Source organism: Eumetopias jubatus, unplaced genomic scaffold, assembly GCF_037043125.1.
Source record: "Eumetopias jubatus isolate StellerSeaLion01/CBP00866 unplaced genomic scaffold, mEumJub1_p1.0 scaffold_3, whole genome shotgun sequence".
Classification (NCBI taxonomy): domain Eukaryota; kingdom Metazoa; phylum Chordata; class Mammalia; order Carnivora; family Otariidae; genus Eumetopias; species Eumetopias jubatus.
Genome location: NW_028274809.1, coordinates 93252069 through 93271820, shown reverse-complemented (window position 1 = coordinate 93271820; position 19752 = coordinate 93252069). Strand labels below are relative to the sequence as shown.

The 19752-nt window shown below is 45.2% G+C and overlaps 1 protein-coding gene and 1 long non-coding RNA gene across 3 annotated transcripts in view; one reads left to right on the top strand and one right to left on the bottom strand.

Moving 5' to 3' along the window:
• Positions 1 to 19752, bottom strand: part of LCT (lactase) — a 47329-nt gene that overhangs the window by 25371 nt on the left and 2206 nt on the right. Inside the window, exons 2-6 of one of the 2 annotated variants that reach the window (XM_028101371.2) lie at positions 13429 to 13508; positions 10800 to 10883; positions 7054 to 7156; positions 5002 to 5080; positions 296 to 1007 (exon numbers count right to left, since the gene is read on the bottom strand). In XM_028101371.2, the coding sequence (XP_027957172.1) occupies positions 296 to 1007; positions 5002 to 5080; positions 7054 to 7156; positions 10800 to 10883; positions 13429 to 13508 (1058 nt within the window). The remainder of the gene's footprint in view (positions 1 to 295; positions 1008 to 5001; positions 5081 to 7053; positions 7157 to 10799; positions 10884 to 13428; positions 13509 to 19752) is intronic. The other variant, XM_088021733.1, reaches the window with a different exon arrangement.
• LOC114207345 (uncharacterized) lies at positions 9146 to 13513 on the top strand. The gene is made up of 3 exons (XR_003608839.2): positions 9146 to 9322; positions 9797 to 10063; positions 13394 to 13513. It is a non-coding gene; the product is annotated as an uncharacterized LOC114207345 (long non-coding RNA).

Sequence of the window (19752 nt, the reverse complement as noted above, 5' to 3'; positions counted from 1 at the left end):
TTCTGGCTTCAAACGGCTGCCCGTCTACGGATGCCATCATGAAGCAGTTTCTGCTCTGCGCATCCCAGTTCCACAAGCACCAGTGTCGTTCTAAGGATGTAATGACTGTTTTCCAAGTGCCAGCACAGTGTCTGGACAAAACAAGGTGATGAACAATTTCCCGTGCCTTCCCTCCCCAGCTCTGGCTTTCTTTAAAGGACGAGAAGGAGAGGCCTGCTGAAGGGAAGAGAAAAGGACTTTTCTCCCAGAGAAAGGCTTAACACCCAGTGAGGCAGCCCGACGGGCCGAGAGGTACCTTAAAAGAGGCCACCCCCGGGTCTGAGATGCCCGGCGCGTGTCGGCCAGTGCCATAGCCTGCGTAGCTCATCACCCACGGCTCGTGGAAGGTCACCCACAGCTTCACGCGGTCCCCGAAGGTGGCGAAGCAGAAAGCCGCGTAGTCCAGGAAGGCGTCCACCACGCTGTCGTTCTGCCACCCGCCGTGCTCCTGCAGCGCCTGGGGCAAGTCCCAGTGGAAGAGCGTGGCCATGGGCTGGATGCCCGCGTCCAACAAGCTGTCCACGAGCCTGCTGTAGTAGGCGACGCCCCGGCGGCTGGGCTGGCGCCCGCGCCCATTGGGGAAGATTCGGGACCAGGAGATGGAAAACTTGTACAGCTGAGCTCGGAGGCCCCGAAGCAGGGCCACGTCGGTGTCCACCTTGTGGTAACTGTCGCTGGCCACCTCCGGCGTCGCGGGGCCCTGGGAGGCGTTCGGGCGCCCCAGGGGGTCCCAGATGCTCGGTCCTCTTCCACCCTCGGCCCAGCCGCCTTCCACGTTAAAGGCCCCCGTGGAGACGCCCCAGAGGAAGCCTTCGGGGAAAACATCCCGCAGGAAAGCGTCTCTTTCGGCCCCGGACCGGCTGGCAAACGTCCTCCAGACTCTCTGGTAGGCCGAGGCCCGCGGCGGCCACACGGCCCGCAGCGCCGCCGCTTGAAGGGACGGGCCGGCCGTCGGTGAGCAGGGCCTGCTGAGGGATTGGGAAGACAAGGGGACACGGGAATGACTCTGCGGGTTTACCTCCGCCCTGTGACGGCAACGTGTGTCATCAGTAAGGGCTCCAGAAACACGGAGTCAAAAGCCATACCCACCAGGTTGTGGGCAGGAAGTGACTGAGGGGTGGGAAAATTACTATTATTGCCCCTCCTTAGGTACAGTGTTATTGCTCCTGCAGGAGTCAAAACACTGTGCCAAGTCTCTGTTCCCTGTATTAGCTTGTCCTTGAGTACCGTTTTTGGTTCTGATGCCATGCTTTTTTCTTATTATTTATTAAAAAAAAAAACATAGCTCAGTGGGCTAAGCATCAGACTCTTGATTTCCGCTCAGGTTATGATCTCAGGGTCCTGATATGGAGCCCTGTATTGGTTTCCTGATTAAGATTCTCTCTCTCCCTCCCTCTGCCCCTCCCCCACCTCGCTCGCTCGCTGTAATTACCTAAATAAAAACAACATAGTTAATAATAATCATGGCTTTAATTCATTCTGCCTTGATTCTGTGCTGGCCACTGTGATAAGAATGTAGGTCTCTCATTTAATTTTCACAAATTTATGAGATAAGTACTATAATTATGTATTCTTACCCTGCAGAAAAGGAAACTGAAAATTAAATAAATTCTGGGCATCAGGGGACCAGCACCTATAAACAAGCTGGTACAGAAGTCATTCAATAATTGAGCTACTGGTATAGCTCTACTGATATGCACCAGCTAAATATTAACCCTAGCCCTTCCACTGAGACCTGGCCCGGGGCGCTGCAGGAGCACGGTGAGTGGCAGTCCTTTCTTCATGCTGCCTGGATTATGCACATAACGGCAGGATCTCAAGCATCCATCCTGGACCATAAGGTAGAAGCAAGATAGGAGCCTGGATTCCCAATGATTATACCTATTCTAGATTATCCATCTCCAGTCTTTTTTTTAAGATTTATTTATTCGAGAGAGAGAACCAGTGTGGGGAGAGGCAGAGGAAGAGGGAGAAGCAGACTCCCCGCTGAGTAGAGAGCCTGACATGGGGCTCGATCCCAGGACCCCAGGGTCATGACCTGAGCTGAAGTTAGATGCTTAACCAACTGAGCCACCCAGGTGCCCCCCATCTCCAATCTTTTTAATGTAAATGACCTCCTATCTTATTTTCTTTTAAATGAGAACTTCTCATTGATCACAGTTTGCAAATCATCGAGCAGTCTGTGGTATCACTATATTTGTGTGTAGACATTTATATATTTTTAATATTTGATATACATTCAGGTAAATATGTATTTGAAATAAAACAATGTAAAAATGCTATCCTTACATGAATGCAGTCTATTTTCTCTTTTATTTTTTGTCCATTTCTCTCCTTCTGTCTTTCCTTCTTTCTTTTTTTTTTTTTTTAATAAAACAGTTTTTTCTAACATTTCAAAACAAACCCTAAATTGGTTTTCCAATCTCCAAGTCCTGGCCTGCGGGCTGGAAGGCACGGTTCAATAGCGTGTGGCAGCTCCACCAGCAGAGGGCAACCTTGAGGAAGGGTCTGTGCAGGTGGGTGTGTTTGGCCTGGGGAAGAAAATATATGGGGTGGGGGGTGCAAGGAGGTGCAGTACAAGAGCATGTCCTGTCCAAGGGCCATCATGTGGGGAGAGGATGACATTTGTACTAGGTTGGCCCAGAGCACAGAACTGGTAGAAATGACAGGGACTCTGCAGAGGGACCTCCATCCCATGGAGCAAAACCTGGGTCTTCCAAACCTAAGCACCTTCTGTTTTATGAAGCATCAACTAACACATTTGCTAAAACAGCAGTAGGGGTGAAATGATCTATAGTTATGGATTATTCATAATATATGCAGGTCTCTGGAGCACAATCAGGGACACAGATGACACCTACTTAGTGAAGAGCCTCAGCTGCTCTGCCCCAACCCTCCTGACCCTGACTGTCCTCCTGGCTTGGAGAAAATGAGGTCTTGAAGAAATAAACAAACAGCCCCTGTCTAAAATACAATTTGCTCTAAAGGCTTTTTTTTTTTTTAAGTTTAAAAATTATTTATGTAAGTCATCTCTACACCCAACATGGGGCTAGAACTCACAACCCTGAGATCAAGAGTCATGTGTTCTTCTGACTGAGCCAGCAAGGTGCCCCTGAATTTAAAGGTTTTAATGCTGGGAGTCCTGGGTTTGCCTAACTTGGGAAGAGATTTAGCACACAAAGCCTCAATCCCTATGCCCAGGCCTTCCAGGTAGCCCTCCTTCAGCTGTCCCTCCCTGGCCCCCAGCTGCCTCAGAGTATCCCAGATAACGCTTTCTCCCCTGTCTGGGGAGCAGTGCCGTGTCTCCTGCCATAGTCTGGTGTCAGAGTCATTTGTGGGCCTCTCTGTCTCCCCACTGAGGTCTAAGATTCTCAAAGGGAAAACCATGTTAATCCTGTTGGAAACCTGCCACCCCCACTTTCTCCTGCCCCCAGTGGGCTCTCCACCAATGTCCACCTGAGTGAGGACCCCTGGCTGTTAGTTTAATGTTAGCCAGTGTTGAACCTTTGCTTCAGGCCAAGGTTTAGAGGGAGAAACTTAGAGCTGGTGTCACATGACATCTTGTGGTTTGCAATCACTGAGCTTTCAGGGCAACCCTTCTTTTTTTTTTTATGGCCTGTTGAGTTCTATTTTCTGAAAAGACATGGGCCCAGCATTCCTCTACTGACTCTTAAGTGTGGTCAGGGAGCAGTTCTGACCTGTCTCCTCTTTCCACCGTTCGCACTCCCGGGACAAAGCCTTACATGTAGCAGCTGCTTTGGGTTGTTGATTTGACCTGCTGGCTTGAAGTGAGTTGAGAGGATTGAATGACAGAATGAGACACACAAGTGCTGGCAGAGGAAAGGGACAAAGAGTTGGTAGCAACGGAAGGGGGTGACTTTGGACAGAGCTGTCCTAGCAAAGTCTAAGGTGAAGGGCAAGGAGAGCTCCAGCTGAAAGTCTGGGAAGCCCAGTGATTCTTTCCGGTCTTCGTCCTTTGTCAAAACATGGTGCATGAAGCTCATGCGTGTAACACACCCATGGAAGGCTGAGGGTTCTGGGGAACAACCCATGCTGGTTTCCACACCACCTTGTCTTAATCACTTGAGAAGCACATTAGATTACGAGTGTGTGAGGGTGTCATTATGGGGGTAACCTCAAACCTGCTCTAATTTTTTTTAAATATGCCATTTACAAATGTTGTTACTTCAGTTGTTCAGTAAGAAACTATTTGCAGCCCCACCATAGATTAAAACCTTTCAGAGGGCCCTGGGTGGCACAGTCTGTTAAGCATCTGACTCTTGGTTTCGGCTCAGGTTGTAATTTCATGGGTCGTGGGATCAAACCCCGAATCGGGCTCTGTGCTCAGTGTGGAGTCCGCTTGGGTTTCTCTCTCTCCATTTCCCTCTGCTCCTCCTCTCTTGTTCTCTCCCTCTCTCTAAAATAAATAAATCTTTTAAAAAATTAAATAAAACCTCTCAGAACACCACTGATTTAGGCTTCTGCCCCACTGCAACAGCTGAATCTCCAACCTACACTGTCTCCTTGTGGGAAAGATGTTTCACAGTTCACAGGAGGGAACAGGTGCGGAGAACTCACCTCACTTACTCAGGTCGGTCATGACTTCAGTAGGGTGGTCAGATCTATCTTTAACTCAGCCTTCCACAAACTCACACTACCCACAACAAGATCCTAAACTAGGAGGCAGGGGTTCCCATCTCGGCTTGCTGTGCACACTTGGGCAAAATGCAAGGCTCCCAAGTGCAGAGTGACAAGTGAGATGCAGAAACACATGGGCCCAGAGTCAGATGCAGTGGGAGCCAGACTCTCTCACTACCATCCCCTCTGAGCCTTCATTTCTCACCATGATAAAAATCACTGGCCAAGAGGCAGATGACAACAGTCCCCTGAGAGTACACATGTGAAAGAGTATTCTTCAAATATCAGCTATTCAATAGATTTCAACAGGAAATCTAACATTACCTTGTCTTGGAGCTTCGTGAACAGCTTAGGAGCGTATTAAGATCAAACCCAATGAAGAGAACCTGGTGTTCACGTACGGCTGTAAAAGAAGTTTAATTAACACTCCCTGAAGCCCAACCAACAATATTCATGACTCCCATCAATTGTTTTCTTATTTATACAACACACCCAAGCTCCAAGCAATCATTCTAAGCCCCCTGGAAAATACCACAGGCTAAAGATGTAAGGAGCTCAGGAGTAATTTCCATGTACCTAGAACAGTGGTTCTCAAACTTCCGTGTACATCCGAATCACCTGCAGAGCTTGTTAAACACAGTTTGCCGGGCCCACCCCAGAGTTTCTGAAGCAGTGCATTGACGTGGGGCTCAAGGATTTGAATATCTATCAAGTTCCCAGGTGATGCTGATGCTGCTGGTCTGAAGACCACACATGGAGAACAATTGATTTAGAAAAACTCAAACATCAGAAAGAGACGGAATTTTTTCTAATTGTCATGAACTACGCATAAACAATAAATTGACCATTTTAGCCATTTAGAAATGGGTGGAACTTAAGAACAGAAATCATTATGCCATCAAAAGTGAGTTAGGGTGAGGGTTATTAAGTTATATCTATGGATGAGTGTCATGAGGTCTTTGAAGCGAGCTCAGCACTGCTTACAGGTAGTAAAAAGGGGCACTAGTGACCTCTACCATACTCTGCCTTATAGGGTGACTGGAATGAATATCAGGACACCCAGGAACCTGCCCCTCCCTAGTAGCCCTCAGCTCCTGATGCCTTAGCACAATCCACCTTTCCCCCAATGTGACTGGACCCTGAGTGATCTCTTGATCCATGGCCCACCAATCAGATTCACTCGCATGAATTTAAACTAAGAGACACAGAGAGGACGGTCCATGAGCTGTGGGTCTTAGACCTGAAGGCTTCAGTTGAGGTGCCCACCAGGGCCACGTGCGAGCTGAGGTAATAGGGAAAAGAGCAAGGGTAACAGGAGGGGGGGCAAAGGTGAGAGATCTTGGAGGGAGTGGTAATGAAAAGGGACACTCAGGCACAGAGCGGTTCCCATGCTTATACCTGAACCTGGAAGCCTGATGGTCTTTATTTCCACAAGACCAAAGCATCTTTGTCATTTTTGTACAGAACCTGTCTTCTTTCTTGAGTCAATGGGAGCTAAGGGACCAATAATACAAAGGCAAGGGACACTAAACCTGTCTGGGATGAGCTCTCAGACCAGCCCTCTTCTGGTCCCTCCTCTTATTGGAACCTCAGACTTCCAAAACTGCTACTCCCCAAGCCAATGCACCAAATGTCACTGAAAACCTCTCCAGCAAAAGGGGAACCCTCCTACACTGTTGGTGGGAATGCAGACTGGTGCAGCCACTCTGAGAAACAGTATGGAGTTTCCTCAAAAAGTTAAAGATAGAACTACCCTACAATCTAGCAATTGCACTACTAGGTATCTACTCAAAGGATACAAAAATAGTGACTTGAAGGGGCACCTGCCCCCCCATGTTTATAACAGCACTATCAACAACAGCCAAAATATGGACAGAGCCCAAATGTCCATCAACCGATGAATGCATAAAGATGTGGTGTAAATATGCAATGGAATATTACTCGGCCATCAAAAAGAATGAAATCTTGTCATTTTCAACATCGTGGCTGGAACTAGACTATATTATGCTAAGCAAAATAAGTCAGAGAAAGACAAATACCATATGATTTCACTCATATGTGGAATTTAAGAAACAAAACCAATGAACATAGGGGAAGGGAAGGAAAAATAAGATAAAAACAGAGAGGGAGGCAAACCGTAAGACTTAACTATAGAGAACAAACTGAGGTTGCTGGGGGGAGGCGGGTGGGGGGATGGGCTAGATGGGTGATGGGCATTAAGGAGGGCATTTGTGATGAGCACGGGGTGTTCTATGTAAGTAATGAATCACTAAATTCGACTCCTGAAACCAATACTACACTGTATGCTAACTAACTTGAATTGAAATAAAAACTTGGAAGGACAAAAACAAACCTCTCCAGCAATGGTCCACTCACCCTCGAGAAGGCTAAAGAGCAGCCCGGTTGAGTTCTTCCTGGTGGAAGGGCAGTCCTGGAATCTCAGATTGAAGATGAAAATTTTCACTTTTGGCTCAATAGTCTGAAAAAGATCAAAGCCAGCAAGTGAATGGAAGCTGCCTAGAGTAAGTGTTTTGATAACAGGGACAGATCTTCAAGAAGAGAAGCTACAAACACTCTGGTTTGGGAAATGTTCTCTAGCCAGGTCAATTAATAAAGAGAGCAGACTCTAGACTCTAAAGGAAAACGTCTACACATTTCAGTAACATCAGCCACCCTTCCCATTCACCCCCAGCAAAGAGACAGGTTCCACATGCTTACAAGTCTCCTCCTAGAACGAGGCACTAAGTGTTGGGACCAGGAACAAAGCCATCCACTCATGTTAGGGGCCTTTGTTACCACAGGAAGCTTAATCAGGTGCCACCAAAACAGTATTTATGAATGTCTGGGATTTGCTTCAAAACAATCTGGCTTGAGGGGCGCCTGGGTGGCTCAGTCTGTTAGGTGACCGACTCTTGATCTCAGCTCAGGTCTTGATGTCAGGGTCGTGAGTTAAAAACAACAAGAGCAACAACAAAAAAACCCCAGTCTGGCTTGAGAAGGGAAAGGTAGGGCATAGATGGAACAAGGTCAGCCATGAGTCAATAGCTTTTGAAGTCGGGGATGGCGTCATGATACTTTCTTTCTACCTTTGGCTATATTTGACATTTCCCATGATAAAAAGTTAAAAGGAGTGGCCCTCATTCAAATGGAACTGGTGTGACTTTTCTCCCATTTCTAAACCATGTCACTGTGGAAGGAAACATTTGTAGGTTGACCTGTCGTTTGACTTCACCTTAAATTACCTTTTTTGGGGAGGCTGGGTTTGGTCATTTTCCCCATACCAAGTTTTTCCTCCTCTGAGAGCCTAAAGGCCACTGAGAGATACCAATACAACCACTGCCAAAGAAGGCAGGCACATTACTTTCTGAGTCACCTGCAACAGTGTCCCTTCTTTACAGATAAGGTGTCTTCAGCTTTGAGAAGCTAAGTTGTCCAGGACCACAATGAGTAGAGTTGCAGCTCACACAGCCCTTGTCCTTTCCCTGTGCTGGGTCAGTGTGGGAAAGCCCAACTATTAAGGACTCAGAGGGTTTTCTCTTTCCGGCAAGGTCAATACACAGTGGGGGCAGCCTGTAATATGATAGGATGGGAGAGTTGGAGGAGCCTTCTGCTGGGTGGAGAATTCCCTGGGTGAGCAGAGCCTTTCCTGCTAAGACGATGTGGGAGGCTGCTCATGGACCTCCTGCAGAATTCAGAGGTGCGGTGGCTCTTTATTGAGGTGCTGGGCCTGAGGATGTCCTCCAGCCCTAAAACACTGGTGCACTGGTGGGAGGTGCAGCAGCTGACGGTCCCTGAGGCTCAGAGAGGGACAGGCAAGTGCTCTGGGGAGGGTGGAGGGGAACGGGAAAGGAGCGGGCACCTGCTTCTCGCTGTCCTGCCTTATCTTCCCTGCAGCCCCAGGAGGAGGCAGGGAGGCTGGGCTGAGGAGGGACGGTAGGTATGCTGGGAAGGAAGCTGTGGGTGGTGTGATTCGGGTTCCCTGGGGAGAACTCAGCTGTTCTTCCTGTCCTGGGGGTGCTAACTGTGTGGGAATGCCATAGGCTCGTAACCGACGACCGCAGAGAGGGACCATCTCCTTTCCAGCTCTGTTCTCTCCTCATAGCTGGTGATCAGAGTGGTCATCCTGAATCTCTGGGGCTGCCTCCGAGCTGTCAAGTGCAACATCTGGAATCTAATTCCTACCTAAGGAAATAAAAGGAACAAAGAATCCCAGCAGGGCATAATCAATGGCTGTCAAGTTTGTCCAGGGAAGGTTTTACTGTTTGGCTGGCCAGGTATTGACTGAGGGTTCACAGCTCTATCCAGGCACTGGTGGGAGCAGGTCTTCTTGAAAATGTTTTGATATAAAAAGGGAAACCCGGTAAACCACATCCTCAAGCAGAAATTAAGCCCAAGCTCTGTTGATGGGCTCTCTGAAGCATGCTGCGTCTGCATAACCCAGACAGTTTTAAAATGTCAGCGTTGTCTGAACGCATTAACTGAGCAACAAGCTCTGGTTGACTTCCTTAAGGATGATAAAAGACAGATTTAGTTAACACAGGCATCGGAAGGCCTTGAAGACACTACTTAAGTGCCGCTGAAGGACCAGAAATCTGGCTAGCAAGCCCACCAGGGCAGGCTCTGGGTCAAGGCAATTTGGGTTCAGGTAAGAAGATATTTACTAAAAAAAAAATATATATATATATATATATATTTTTTTTTTTTACAAAAACAACTAAAATTATATGTGATTTTCAAAAACGTCACTCTCATTATAATGTCCCCAACACCTTGGAATTATTTTTGTTTTGGAGAGGCAGTGTGGTGTCACAAGAAAGCCTGCTTCCAATCCCAGCTCTGCTCCCTACCTAGTGTCTGACCTTGGTTATGTTTCTTACGTGTTGGGGTCTGCTGTGAGGGGGAGAAATATCGTGAGGATAAAGTGCCCCACATGGTGCTGGGCACAGAGCAGGCACGAAAATCACAGCGGCTATTACTCAAACGTCTTGCAACTGCATCTGCTGGCTTTGATTATGAGATCCTATTACTTGTAGATAATAAAAGTAGCGGTGCCTACAAGGTGCAGCAGGAAATCCACAGACCCCGGGGGTGGGACTGACGCTAATTTGTCTGTTTCCAGCTTCCAGCCTCAGGTCGAATGGAGATTCCACCTAGCTGCAGCACTGAGGGTTTGACACCGAGGAGCTTGGCCTTTCAACAGATAATTCCTCTTACAATCCATCCGGCTTGGTGGTGAGGATGCTGGGATTCCAAACCAGGAGGCACAGGGCAGAAAGCAGAGGGGAGCGGTTTTGTGCCCACCCCTGCAAGAGCAAGAGGAAGTCATGGGTGAATGCTGGTGACCAGGCATCCCCAGAGAGACCTGTGAGAAGGTAGCCCTTCAGGGGTAAGTATGGAAATGCTGAAAGGACTCGGAAGGTACAATCCATTCTACCCTGTCAGGAGGTGGGGGGGGGAATAGTCAGGACTCCAGGGAATTTGGAGTTTGTCGTCCTCAAGGAAGTTGCTCAGCAGTGACCAAGCATAGGGGAGAAAGCTAACAGGTGGGTAGGTGGCAACCAACATACTTTCTCTAACTAGTCACAATCATTACCCTCGAGGAAAACAATACTGGGAACAGGAAGAAAGGGCCTAAGGTTACAGGAAGGTTTCCAGAGCTGGCCTCTGATTTAGCAGACCTGGGTGTGAAATGTCTTTTTTTTTTTCAGTTGTGGGTGGGGAAATACACATACAATTTACCACCGTAACCATTTTCACATGTATAGTACAGTGGCATTAAGTCCATTCACGCTGTTGTATAACCATGACCACCGTCCATGAAATGCCTTCTTAAATCTTAGAAAGAACACTGAAATTTCAATTCTCAGTAGATTTCTACACAAGAGATCATGTAAATATTTAACATGATAACCTTCCTGATCCCTTCCAGGGAAGACTGCCTGACCACCACCCCCCCCATGTTCTCCAGCAGTGCATTCAAGGGCGATCTCCCCCAGTGCAACTCTATCTCTGCCAACTGTGGGGGCAAGCTCAGTTTACCCATCAGCCAGGCCATTAAATGTCTACTATGCTGTTGGGAACTTTCTCCATTCATCATCAATATAGGAAATGGCTCAAATTACCTGCAATTTACTCAGCTTCTGTGGCAAACTTGCTTCACTTTGGCATTTGTAAGACAAATCAAGAGAGAGGAAATCAACAGTGCCCTAGAAATAAGTAAATAGGGTCGTTAGAACGTAAGCAATTTCAAGGCAAACTACTGTTCCGAAATATCCTTTTTTCTTTCTCCTCCTATTCCTAAACTGATACTCTGAAGTGAGATTTTCCAAGGGAAAAGCAGGCAGAGGACAAGCTGGGACAGAATGAGAATGTGTGCGTGGGATGTGCTGTTCGGAATACATCACCACAGACTCAGCAAAGTGCTTGGCACACAGTAAGCGCTCGATCAATGTATATGATTAAATGAGTGAATGAATGAAGTTCTGTATGCCAGAAATTGTGGGTTCCCACCAAACAGGTGAGCACTAAGGGAGTCATCAGAGGCCAGAGCTGCCCTGGTCAGCAGCCCTCCCATTTTGCCGGGATGGAAAGAGTGGAGCCCTCAGACACCCACAGGACCCTCAGGGATCTCTCCAGACCCTACTGGGATTTTGGGGATCATTTTAATTGTAGGCTATAGTCACTGGCTACTGTCAGGCCACAGTTTAAAGTCTGCCCTAGTGGACCCTAGCTTGGCATATAGTATTATTGGAGGACACAGCTCTCAAGGTCCTGGACATACCGCCCTGCATATATTCTAAGAACTTCAGATTCACAGAGTCTAAACCCATAAAGATACCAGTGGGATTCCCTCTCTGCCTATCTCAGAAGTCATTCTATCCTTATCAGGATTGGATCATGCCCTGTCATCTCTCCTCCAGAGATGATCTGTTCTTTCAGGACAAAGACCCTGGATAACGGCATCCGATGACAACCAAAGGCCCTATGGACCTTCGATAACTGACTCAGCAGTGGTTCCCTCTGGCTTTCCTAAACAAGTCGTCATCAGTGTTTACCAAATAGTCCACATCTTGCTCCACTTTCCTCCCTGCACCCTCTCAGCTCTTACTTTGGTCTGTTGATTCTGTACAACACATACAGTCATTGAGTTCCTACCCTTAAAACCACTGTGCTCAGTGCAGCAGAGGAGGATTCGCATTTAAAGAGGAGTAAGAACCATGAAGCTTACCAATTAATAGAGAGTGTTAGCAAATGAGCCAATGACATGAAAAAACATAGAGAGTTGGAAATGTGATAAGCAAAGTCCACACCTATGGTCTTCAAACTCACCTGGGAACTGGGGAAGCCTATGAAGACCCAGGATGGTCCCTCCACATTAAGCCATGGCCCTTATGTGCTTTACTAGCTCTCCAGGTGGTTCTGATTCACAAGGCTTGGGAAATGCTGGTCTAAATAAAGGGCTAAGTGTTCCAAGTGGAGAGAGAGCACATCAGGTTGAGCAAGGGAGTATTATTAAATGAAGCCTCCTGATGGAGAGCATATGCACATGTATGTTGTAAATGGGTAGAATTTTGTTGGAAGAGATTTGAGCAAGGCTAGGATAGGAAACTCACATGAGTGCCCATGCAAGTGAACGGGAAGAAAACATAGCATACACACTGGGAAAAAGAGGAGGGGAGACCTGAGAGAGAGCAAGACAGCCCAAGTGAGCCACACTCTGGAAGGCCCTGAGGAATTGGTACCAATTCTTGCAATCTGTGGCAAAATACACATTACATAAAATTTAGCAAGTTCAGTGTCATTAGGCTCATTCACATCGTTGAGCCACCATCACCACCATCTGTGCGATGCATTTTAAAATCTCAGAGAGAGCACTGAGTGTAGGTTCCCCGTAGGGAACTGGTAAAAACTATGCTCTTGGAAAATCCAGAAGCCCTGGATGGCGTGGACTGGGGTAAAGAGACCAGTTCAAAGGCTATTGCTCAACAAGCACTTTTCTGATCAGCACTTCGGTCTTCTGGGTTCATGACCGATAGCGGTTATTACCCCTTGTAAATTAATTTAGATGGCATTCTGGCCATCCAGTCAGCCTCGGAGCTATTCAGAACCTTATCACATCTGCATTTTAAGTTCGTGAGCCGGTAGATCTGAGGACCCAACCCTGAGCCCCGGAACCTCCATAGACATGGAGACACCGGTGTCTGTTGTCCGGCACTGTGCTACCTATATAGCACCCTGTCGAATGCCACAGAGCTACAGAAATCAGCTATTTTTTCTGATGACTTTCCATACTGCCCAGCAGCCAAGCTTATAGAGGCCAAAGCTGTTTAATTCTCAGATTTTCTTTTAAAACTTTTCTTATTAAAATTGTAGTTACAAAGTTATGGTTAGTGGAGGCAGGAACCAAGATGGTCTCTAGGGAGCACATGATTTAAAAAACAAAACAAAACCCTTTACTCTTCCTTCCATCTGTTTTGCTACAAACTGGCCTCTCCTCTAATAAGCTATTTTGGACTAGGACTGAAAAATCAGAGCACACAGAGGTGCTGGACTTTTTTTTGCATAGACAAAAGCTGGGGCTGCAACAAATGAGATTTTGTTTGTAAACATGAATCTAGAGAATGGACCGCACTCAGAAGAGGCACTTACAAAAATGTCAAGCTGACAGATGAAAACTTCTCTTGTGCTCTAAAATTAAAATCACAACTTTCCTCAGATGTTACAAATACTACTTGGGGCAACTGTCATCACCTTGGTAAGCAAAGATGCGGACGGTTCCAGCAGGAGCTCTGAATCGGCGTCAGCTCGCAGGACCACAGAGAGCTTTCCACCTAAAACCAACCGGAGGAAGCAGCTGCAGGTGAGCGAGGTGGGACCACAGAAGCTGCGTGGGGACTCGTTTCCTGTTCCATGTTCACCGACTTTACAAAAGGGATTTCTGGGGGCACCTGGGTGGCTCAGTCAGTTAAGTGACTGCATTCTGTTCAGGTCATGGTCCCAGGATCCTGGGATTGAGTCCCACATCGGGCTCCCTGCTCAGCTGGGAGATTGCTTCTCCCTCCCCCTCCCATGCTTGTGCTCTCTCTCTCTCAAATAAAGCCTTTAAAAAATGGTGAGGGAGGATTTCTGAAGAAATCACTTACATCACTTTACCCCAGCTGAAAGATTTTAGGTGGCTTTAAAAACAAAAAAAATTCCTTTAGAAGAGTGCTTGGCTTTGTTTGGCTTTGTTTTAGTAATCTCTATGCCCAACGTGGGACTTGAACTCAGAATCCCCAAGATCAAGAGTCACTCGCTCTTCAAACTGAGCCAGCCAAGGGCCCTCAAGGGGGCTTTATTTTGATAAGCATGATAGAACTTTGAAATCTTCTGAGTAAGGAATATCACTTAGAGACATTCAGTCCTCGTTCTGATAAGATAGCGCCATTATCTAGTTACTCAGTGATTGTGCCGGAGGGTTCCGTTTCGCCTTTCACAGATTTCCGTACTTTGGTTCATCATCACGTCAGCACACATGGAACATACAGCTTGTGCTTAACATTTTAAGATGTACAATTTAGTGTCATCTCTAGACTAATAAAATGAAACAAGAGTACAGTTAATCCCTAAGCAGAATGAACTCAGAAAGCATTTCTATTTGACTCTGCAAGCTGCTTTTAGAATTAGAGTGAACAAATACCCCTGAAGTTCCAGAAATTCTTACACAAAATAATCAAACTTCCCCACCATGGTTGCCAAACTTTTCCCAGTACAAGCATAAACTATACTTCTTAAAATGCTGCAAAAGGCAGATTACTCAAAACTATGCCTTACAGGGATATCATGAAATAAATGAAAGACATATTTTGTTTTCTTTCTTTTTTTTTTTAAAGATTTTATTTATTTGAGAGAGAGAGAACAGAGGGAAAGTGAGAGGGAGAAGCAGACTCCCTGCTGAGTAGAGAGCCCGACATGGGGCTCGATCCCAGCACCCTGGGATCATGACCTGAGCCGAAGACAGATGCTTAACCGACTGAGCCACCCAGGCACTCCTACCATTAATTTTTTTTTTTAAGATTTTACTTATTTGATAGAGAAAGTGAGAGCTCAAGCATGGGGAGGAGCAGAGGGATAGGGCCAAGCCGACTCCGTGCTGAGTGTGCAGCGCGACAAAATGCTCGATCCCACGACCCCGAGATCACAACCTGAGCTGAAATCAAGCCAGAAGCTCAACTGACTGAGCCACCCAGGTGTCCCACCATTAAATTTTTTAAGTGTACATTTCAGTGGCATTAAGTACATTCACTTTGTTGTGCAACCATCACCACCATCCATCTTCAAAACTTTTCCAACGTCTCAAACTAAACCTCTGTATTCATTGAACAGGTAACTCCCCATTTCCTTGTCCCTGGTAACCACTATTCTACTTCCTGTCTCTGTGAATTTGATTATTGTAGGTCCATTGTGTATGTGGAATCCTACAATAATTGTCCTTCTGTTACTGGCTTATTTCACTTAGCATAATGTCTTCAAGTTTCATCCATGTTATGGTATGTGTCAGAATTTCATTTCTTTTTAAGATCGAATAATATTCCATTGTATGTAAATAGCACATTTTGTTTATCCACTCATCCATCCATGGGCATTTGGGTTATTTCGAACTTTCAGCTATATAAATAACACTGCTATGAAGATAGGTGTATAAATACCTGTTTAAGTCCCTGCTTTCAGTTCTTTTGTGTCTGTTCCCACAAGTGCTAGATGATATGGTAATTTTATGTTTAATTTCTTGAGGAACTGCTATATTCTTTTTCCATACAGGCTACATCATTTCACACTCCTGTCAGGAATGTATAAAGATTACAATTTCTCTATATCTTCACCAACACCTGTGATTTTCTGCTTTCTAAAATAATAGCTATTCTTTTTTTTTAAAGATTTTATTTATTTATTCGACAGAGGGAGACACAGCAAGAGAGGGAACACAAGCAGGGGGAGTGGGAGAGGGAGAAGCAGGCTTCCTGTGGAGCAGGGAGCCCAATGCGGGGCTCGATCCCAGGACTCTGGGATCATGACCTGAGCTGAAGGCAGACAATTAATGACTGAGCCACCCAGGCGCCCCAAATAATAGCTATTCTTATGGATGTGAAGGGATATCTCATTGTGGTTTTGATTTGCTTTCCATAATGGTTGAGCATTCTTAATGATTGAGTTGATTTTTGCATGTAGTACAAGGTTAGGGTCCAACTTTGTTCCTTTGATGTGGATGTTCAGTTTTCCCAGGAACACTTGTTGAAAAGACTCTCTTTTCCCCACTGAAAGTTCAGTCTTTGCACTTTTGTAGAAAATTATTTGACCATATAGGCAAGGGTTTATTTGTGGGCTGTTTTAGTCCATTGGTATATATGTCTGTCCTTATGCTAGTACCACACTATTTTGATTATTGTAGCTTTGTAGTAAGTTTTTAAATCAGGAAATGTGAGTCTTCCAACTTTGTTCTTTTTCTTTTCTTTTCTTTTAAAGATTTTTTTTTATTTATTGAGAGAGAGAATGAGGGAGAGAGAGAGCATGAGAGGGGGGAGGGTCAGAGGAAGAAGCAGACTCCCTGCTGAGCAGGGAGTCCGATGTGGGACTCGATCCCGGGACTCTAGAATCATGACCTGAGCCGAAGGCAGTTGCTTAACCAACTGAGCCACCCAGGTGCCCCTACTTTGTTCTTCTTCAAGATTGTTTTGGCTAGGGCGCCTGGGTGGCTCAGTTGGTTAAGCGACTGCCTTCGGCTCAGGTCATGATCCTGGAGTCCTGGGATCGAGTCCCACATCGGGCTCCCTGCTCAGCAGGGGGTCTGCCTCTCCCTCTGACCCTCTTCCCTCTCATGCTCTCTGTCTCTCATTCTCTCTCTCACAAATAAATAAATAAAATCTTTAAAAAAAAAAAAGATTGTTTTGGCTATTTGAGGTCCTTTGAGATTCCATACATATTTAAGGATGGATTTTTCTATTTTTGCAAAAACTGTCACTAGGATTTTGATAGGGATTTTTTTGAATCTGTAGATTGCTTTGGGTAGTACTGAAATCACAACAATATTAAGTCTTCCAATCCATGAACAAAGGATGTCTTTCCATTGATTTTTGTTTTCTTTACCTTCTTTTAGCAATGTTTTAAAGTTTCAGTGTACAAGTCTTTTGCCTCCTTGGTTAGGTTTTAGTTTTAAAAAAGATTTTATTTATTTGGAAGAGAGAGAGAAAGAGAGAGATGAGCAGAGGCAGAGGGAGAGGGGTAAGCAGACTCCCTGCTGAGCAAGGAGCCTGATGCAGGGCTCGGTCCCAGGATGCCGGGATCATGACCTGAGCTGAAGGCAGATGCTTTACTGACTGAGCCACCCAGGTACCCCTAGAAAATAACTTTAAAAAACTACTTGTTAGAGGGAGCATAACTCGGGGCGTCTGGCTGGCTTAGTAGAGCATCCAACTCTTTTTTTTAAACTCTTTTTTTTAAAGATTTTATTTATTCATTTGAGGGAGAGAGCACAAGCAGGAGAGGCAGAGGGAAATGGGGAAGCAGAGGAAGAGGGAGAAGCAAACTCCCCGCTGAGCTGGGAGCCCAAAGTGGGGCTCAATCCCAGGACTCTGAGATCATGACCTGAGCCGAAGGCAGATGCTTAACGATCTGAGCCACCCAGGCACCCAGAGCATCCAACTCTTGATCTCAGAATTGTGAATTTAAGCCCCACATTAGGCATGGACCGTACTTAAAAAAAAAAAAATGAAGGAGCATAACTCCCCCATCATTAAGTGTAAGCTGTGTATGGTGACTTCTTTCTAAAGAGTGCAGTTTGGAAAGGAGGAAAAAAGAGTAACTTTACCCTAGAGATACCTGACAAATACAATCTCAATTAGGTGATCAGGGTCAACTTCAACAGTATAAATCATGTTGATAGTATGTGCCCTTGATATGATATGATGAAAATAGCACTTTATTCTGTAATCTTCTTTCCTAAAACTCATAATCTCAGCCTATCCATGAGAGAAATATCTGACAAATCCCAATAGAGGTAGTCACAAAAGACCACATATTATATTATTCCATTCATATGAAATGTTCAGAACAGGGAAATCTATAGAGACAGGAAGCTAATTCGTGGTTGTTTAGGGCTGAGGTGAGAGAGGGGAACAGGGATAGTAGGATGATAGGTGGAGCCCCATGTTGGGTACAGAGACTACTTAAAAATGAAATCTTTATACAGTTCAGTGGTTTTTAGTATAGTCACGAAGCTATGCAATCATATCCACTAATTCTAAAACAGTTTCATCACCAAAACCAAAATTTCTTATCCGTTAGCAGTCACTTCCTGTTCTTTCTTCTAGCCCTAGACATTGCTAATCTACTATAGTGTCTCTATGCCTAGTCTGGAGATTTAATATAAATGAAATCATATAATTTGTGGTCTTTTCTGATGAGCTGCTTTCACTTAGCTTAATGTCTTCAAGGTGCATCTGTTTTGTGGCACGTATCATTCCTTTTTGGGTAATTAATATTCCATTTTATGTATACACCACATGTTGTTTATCCATCAGTTGAGGGACATTAGGTTGTTTCCACTTTGAGTTATTATGAAAAATGCTGTTATGAATGTTTGTGATAAGTTTTCTCCCGGACATTTATTTTCATTGCTCTTGGAGATACACCTAAGAGATGAATCATTGAGTCATAGGGTAACTCTAAAGTTTATCTGTTTGACAAACTGCCAGACTGTTTTCCAAAACAGCTGCACCATCATTCATTCCCACCAGTGTTGTGGGTTCCAAATTCTCTACGTCATTGCCAACACTTGTTTTTGTATGTTTTGTTTCTATTACAGCCATCCTAGTTGATCTGAGGTGGTATTCTATTTTAATTGTTGGATTGAGAAGTCACTCGCTGGGTATTTATTATAGTATTTTGCTTTTTTTTAAAAAAGCAGTTCAGTAATTTTTTATAGTATTTTGCTTTTAACCAATATATTTTATACAACTTTTTTGTGTATATTAGGTGATATATTTTAAAAAGAACAAAAGGCTATGGGATTGGACTAAAAAGGGAGAGGAGAATAAGAGAAAGAAGAAAACCACCTTTGGGAATAGGAAGGAGACTGGAAAAAGAATTTATTTTGTGTCCTGCATTATATTGGGGTAGAAAATCTAATGATATTGATGAAACACAAAATGAAGGATGGGAGGAATGAGCAGCAGAAGAAAAGGAAAATATGAGCTTAAAAAAGTCTTTAGTAACCTGATGAAGATTAAAAATGGAATCTGCAAACATTTTAATAAACATGTTTATATAGTTTTATAATCAAAATAAGTCTATGGAGTCTGTCTTCAAAACAAGATAGATTTTCCTTTGTTTGAGATGAACCAAGTTCAGTCTTGCCTTCTTTCAAAGTTCATTTACCCAGTGCTTCTTCAGTAGAATTATAGCCAACAAACATTTACTTGCTCACCCTCTCCAAGGAGGGTTCTTGTTTCCAAAGAATCCAGTTTCAAATTCAACCTCTCCTCATCTCCCACCCTCTACTCCCAGCTCACTGAAGTGACTGCTGGGCTAGTTGCTGTCCCCCCGCAGGGGCTTTTCTCTCCACCTGGAATCCTCTTCTCCAATCCATTTGCTAGCTCCCTCCCTTGCTGTCCTTTCTGAGGACAATCTTCCCGACACACCCGTCTGAAATGGCCCTGTCCATACTCACACTTTCTTCCCTTGCCCTGCTTTCGTTTTTAACATAGAAAAAATGTTTGATCTCTTTATAATCAAATACATGCAAATGAAGCATATAAGGAGATGAGAGTTTTCAGCTGTCAAATTACCAATAATGATTACATCATTGAAGACAGGCTGAGTCGGGTCAGAGCAGTTTTAAAACTGTTGGTATACACTGGGGCGCCTGGGTGGCTCAGTTGGTTGGGCAACTGCCTTGGGCTCAGGTCATGATCCCAGGGTCCTGGGATTGGGTCCCACGTCGAGTCCCATGTCAAGTCCCATGTCAAGTCCCACGTCAGGCTCCCCACATGGGCTCCCAGCTGAGTGGGGAGACTGCTTCTCCCTCTAACCCTCTCCCCT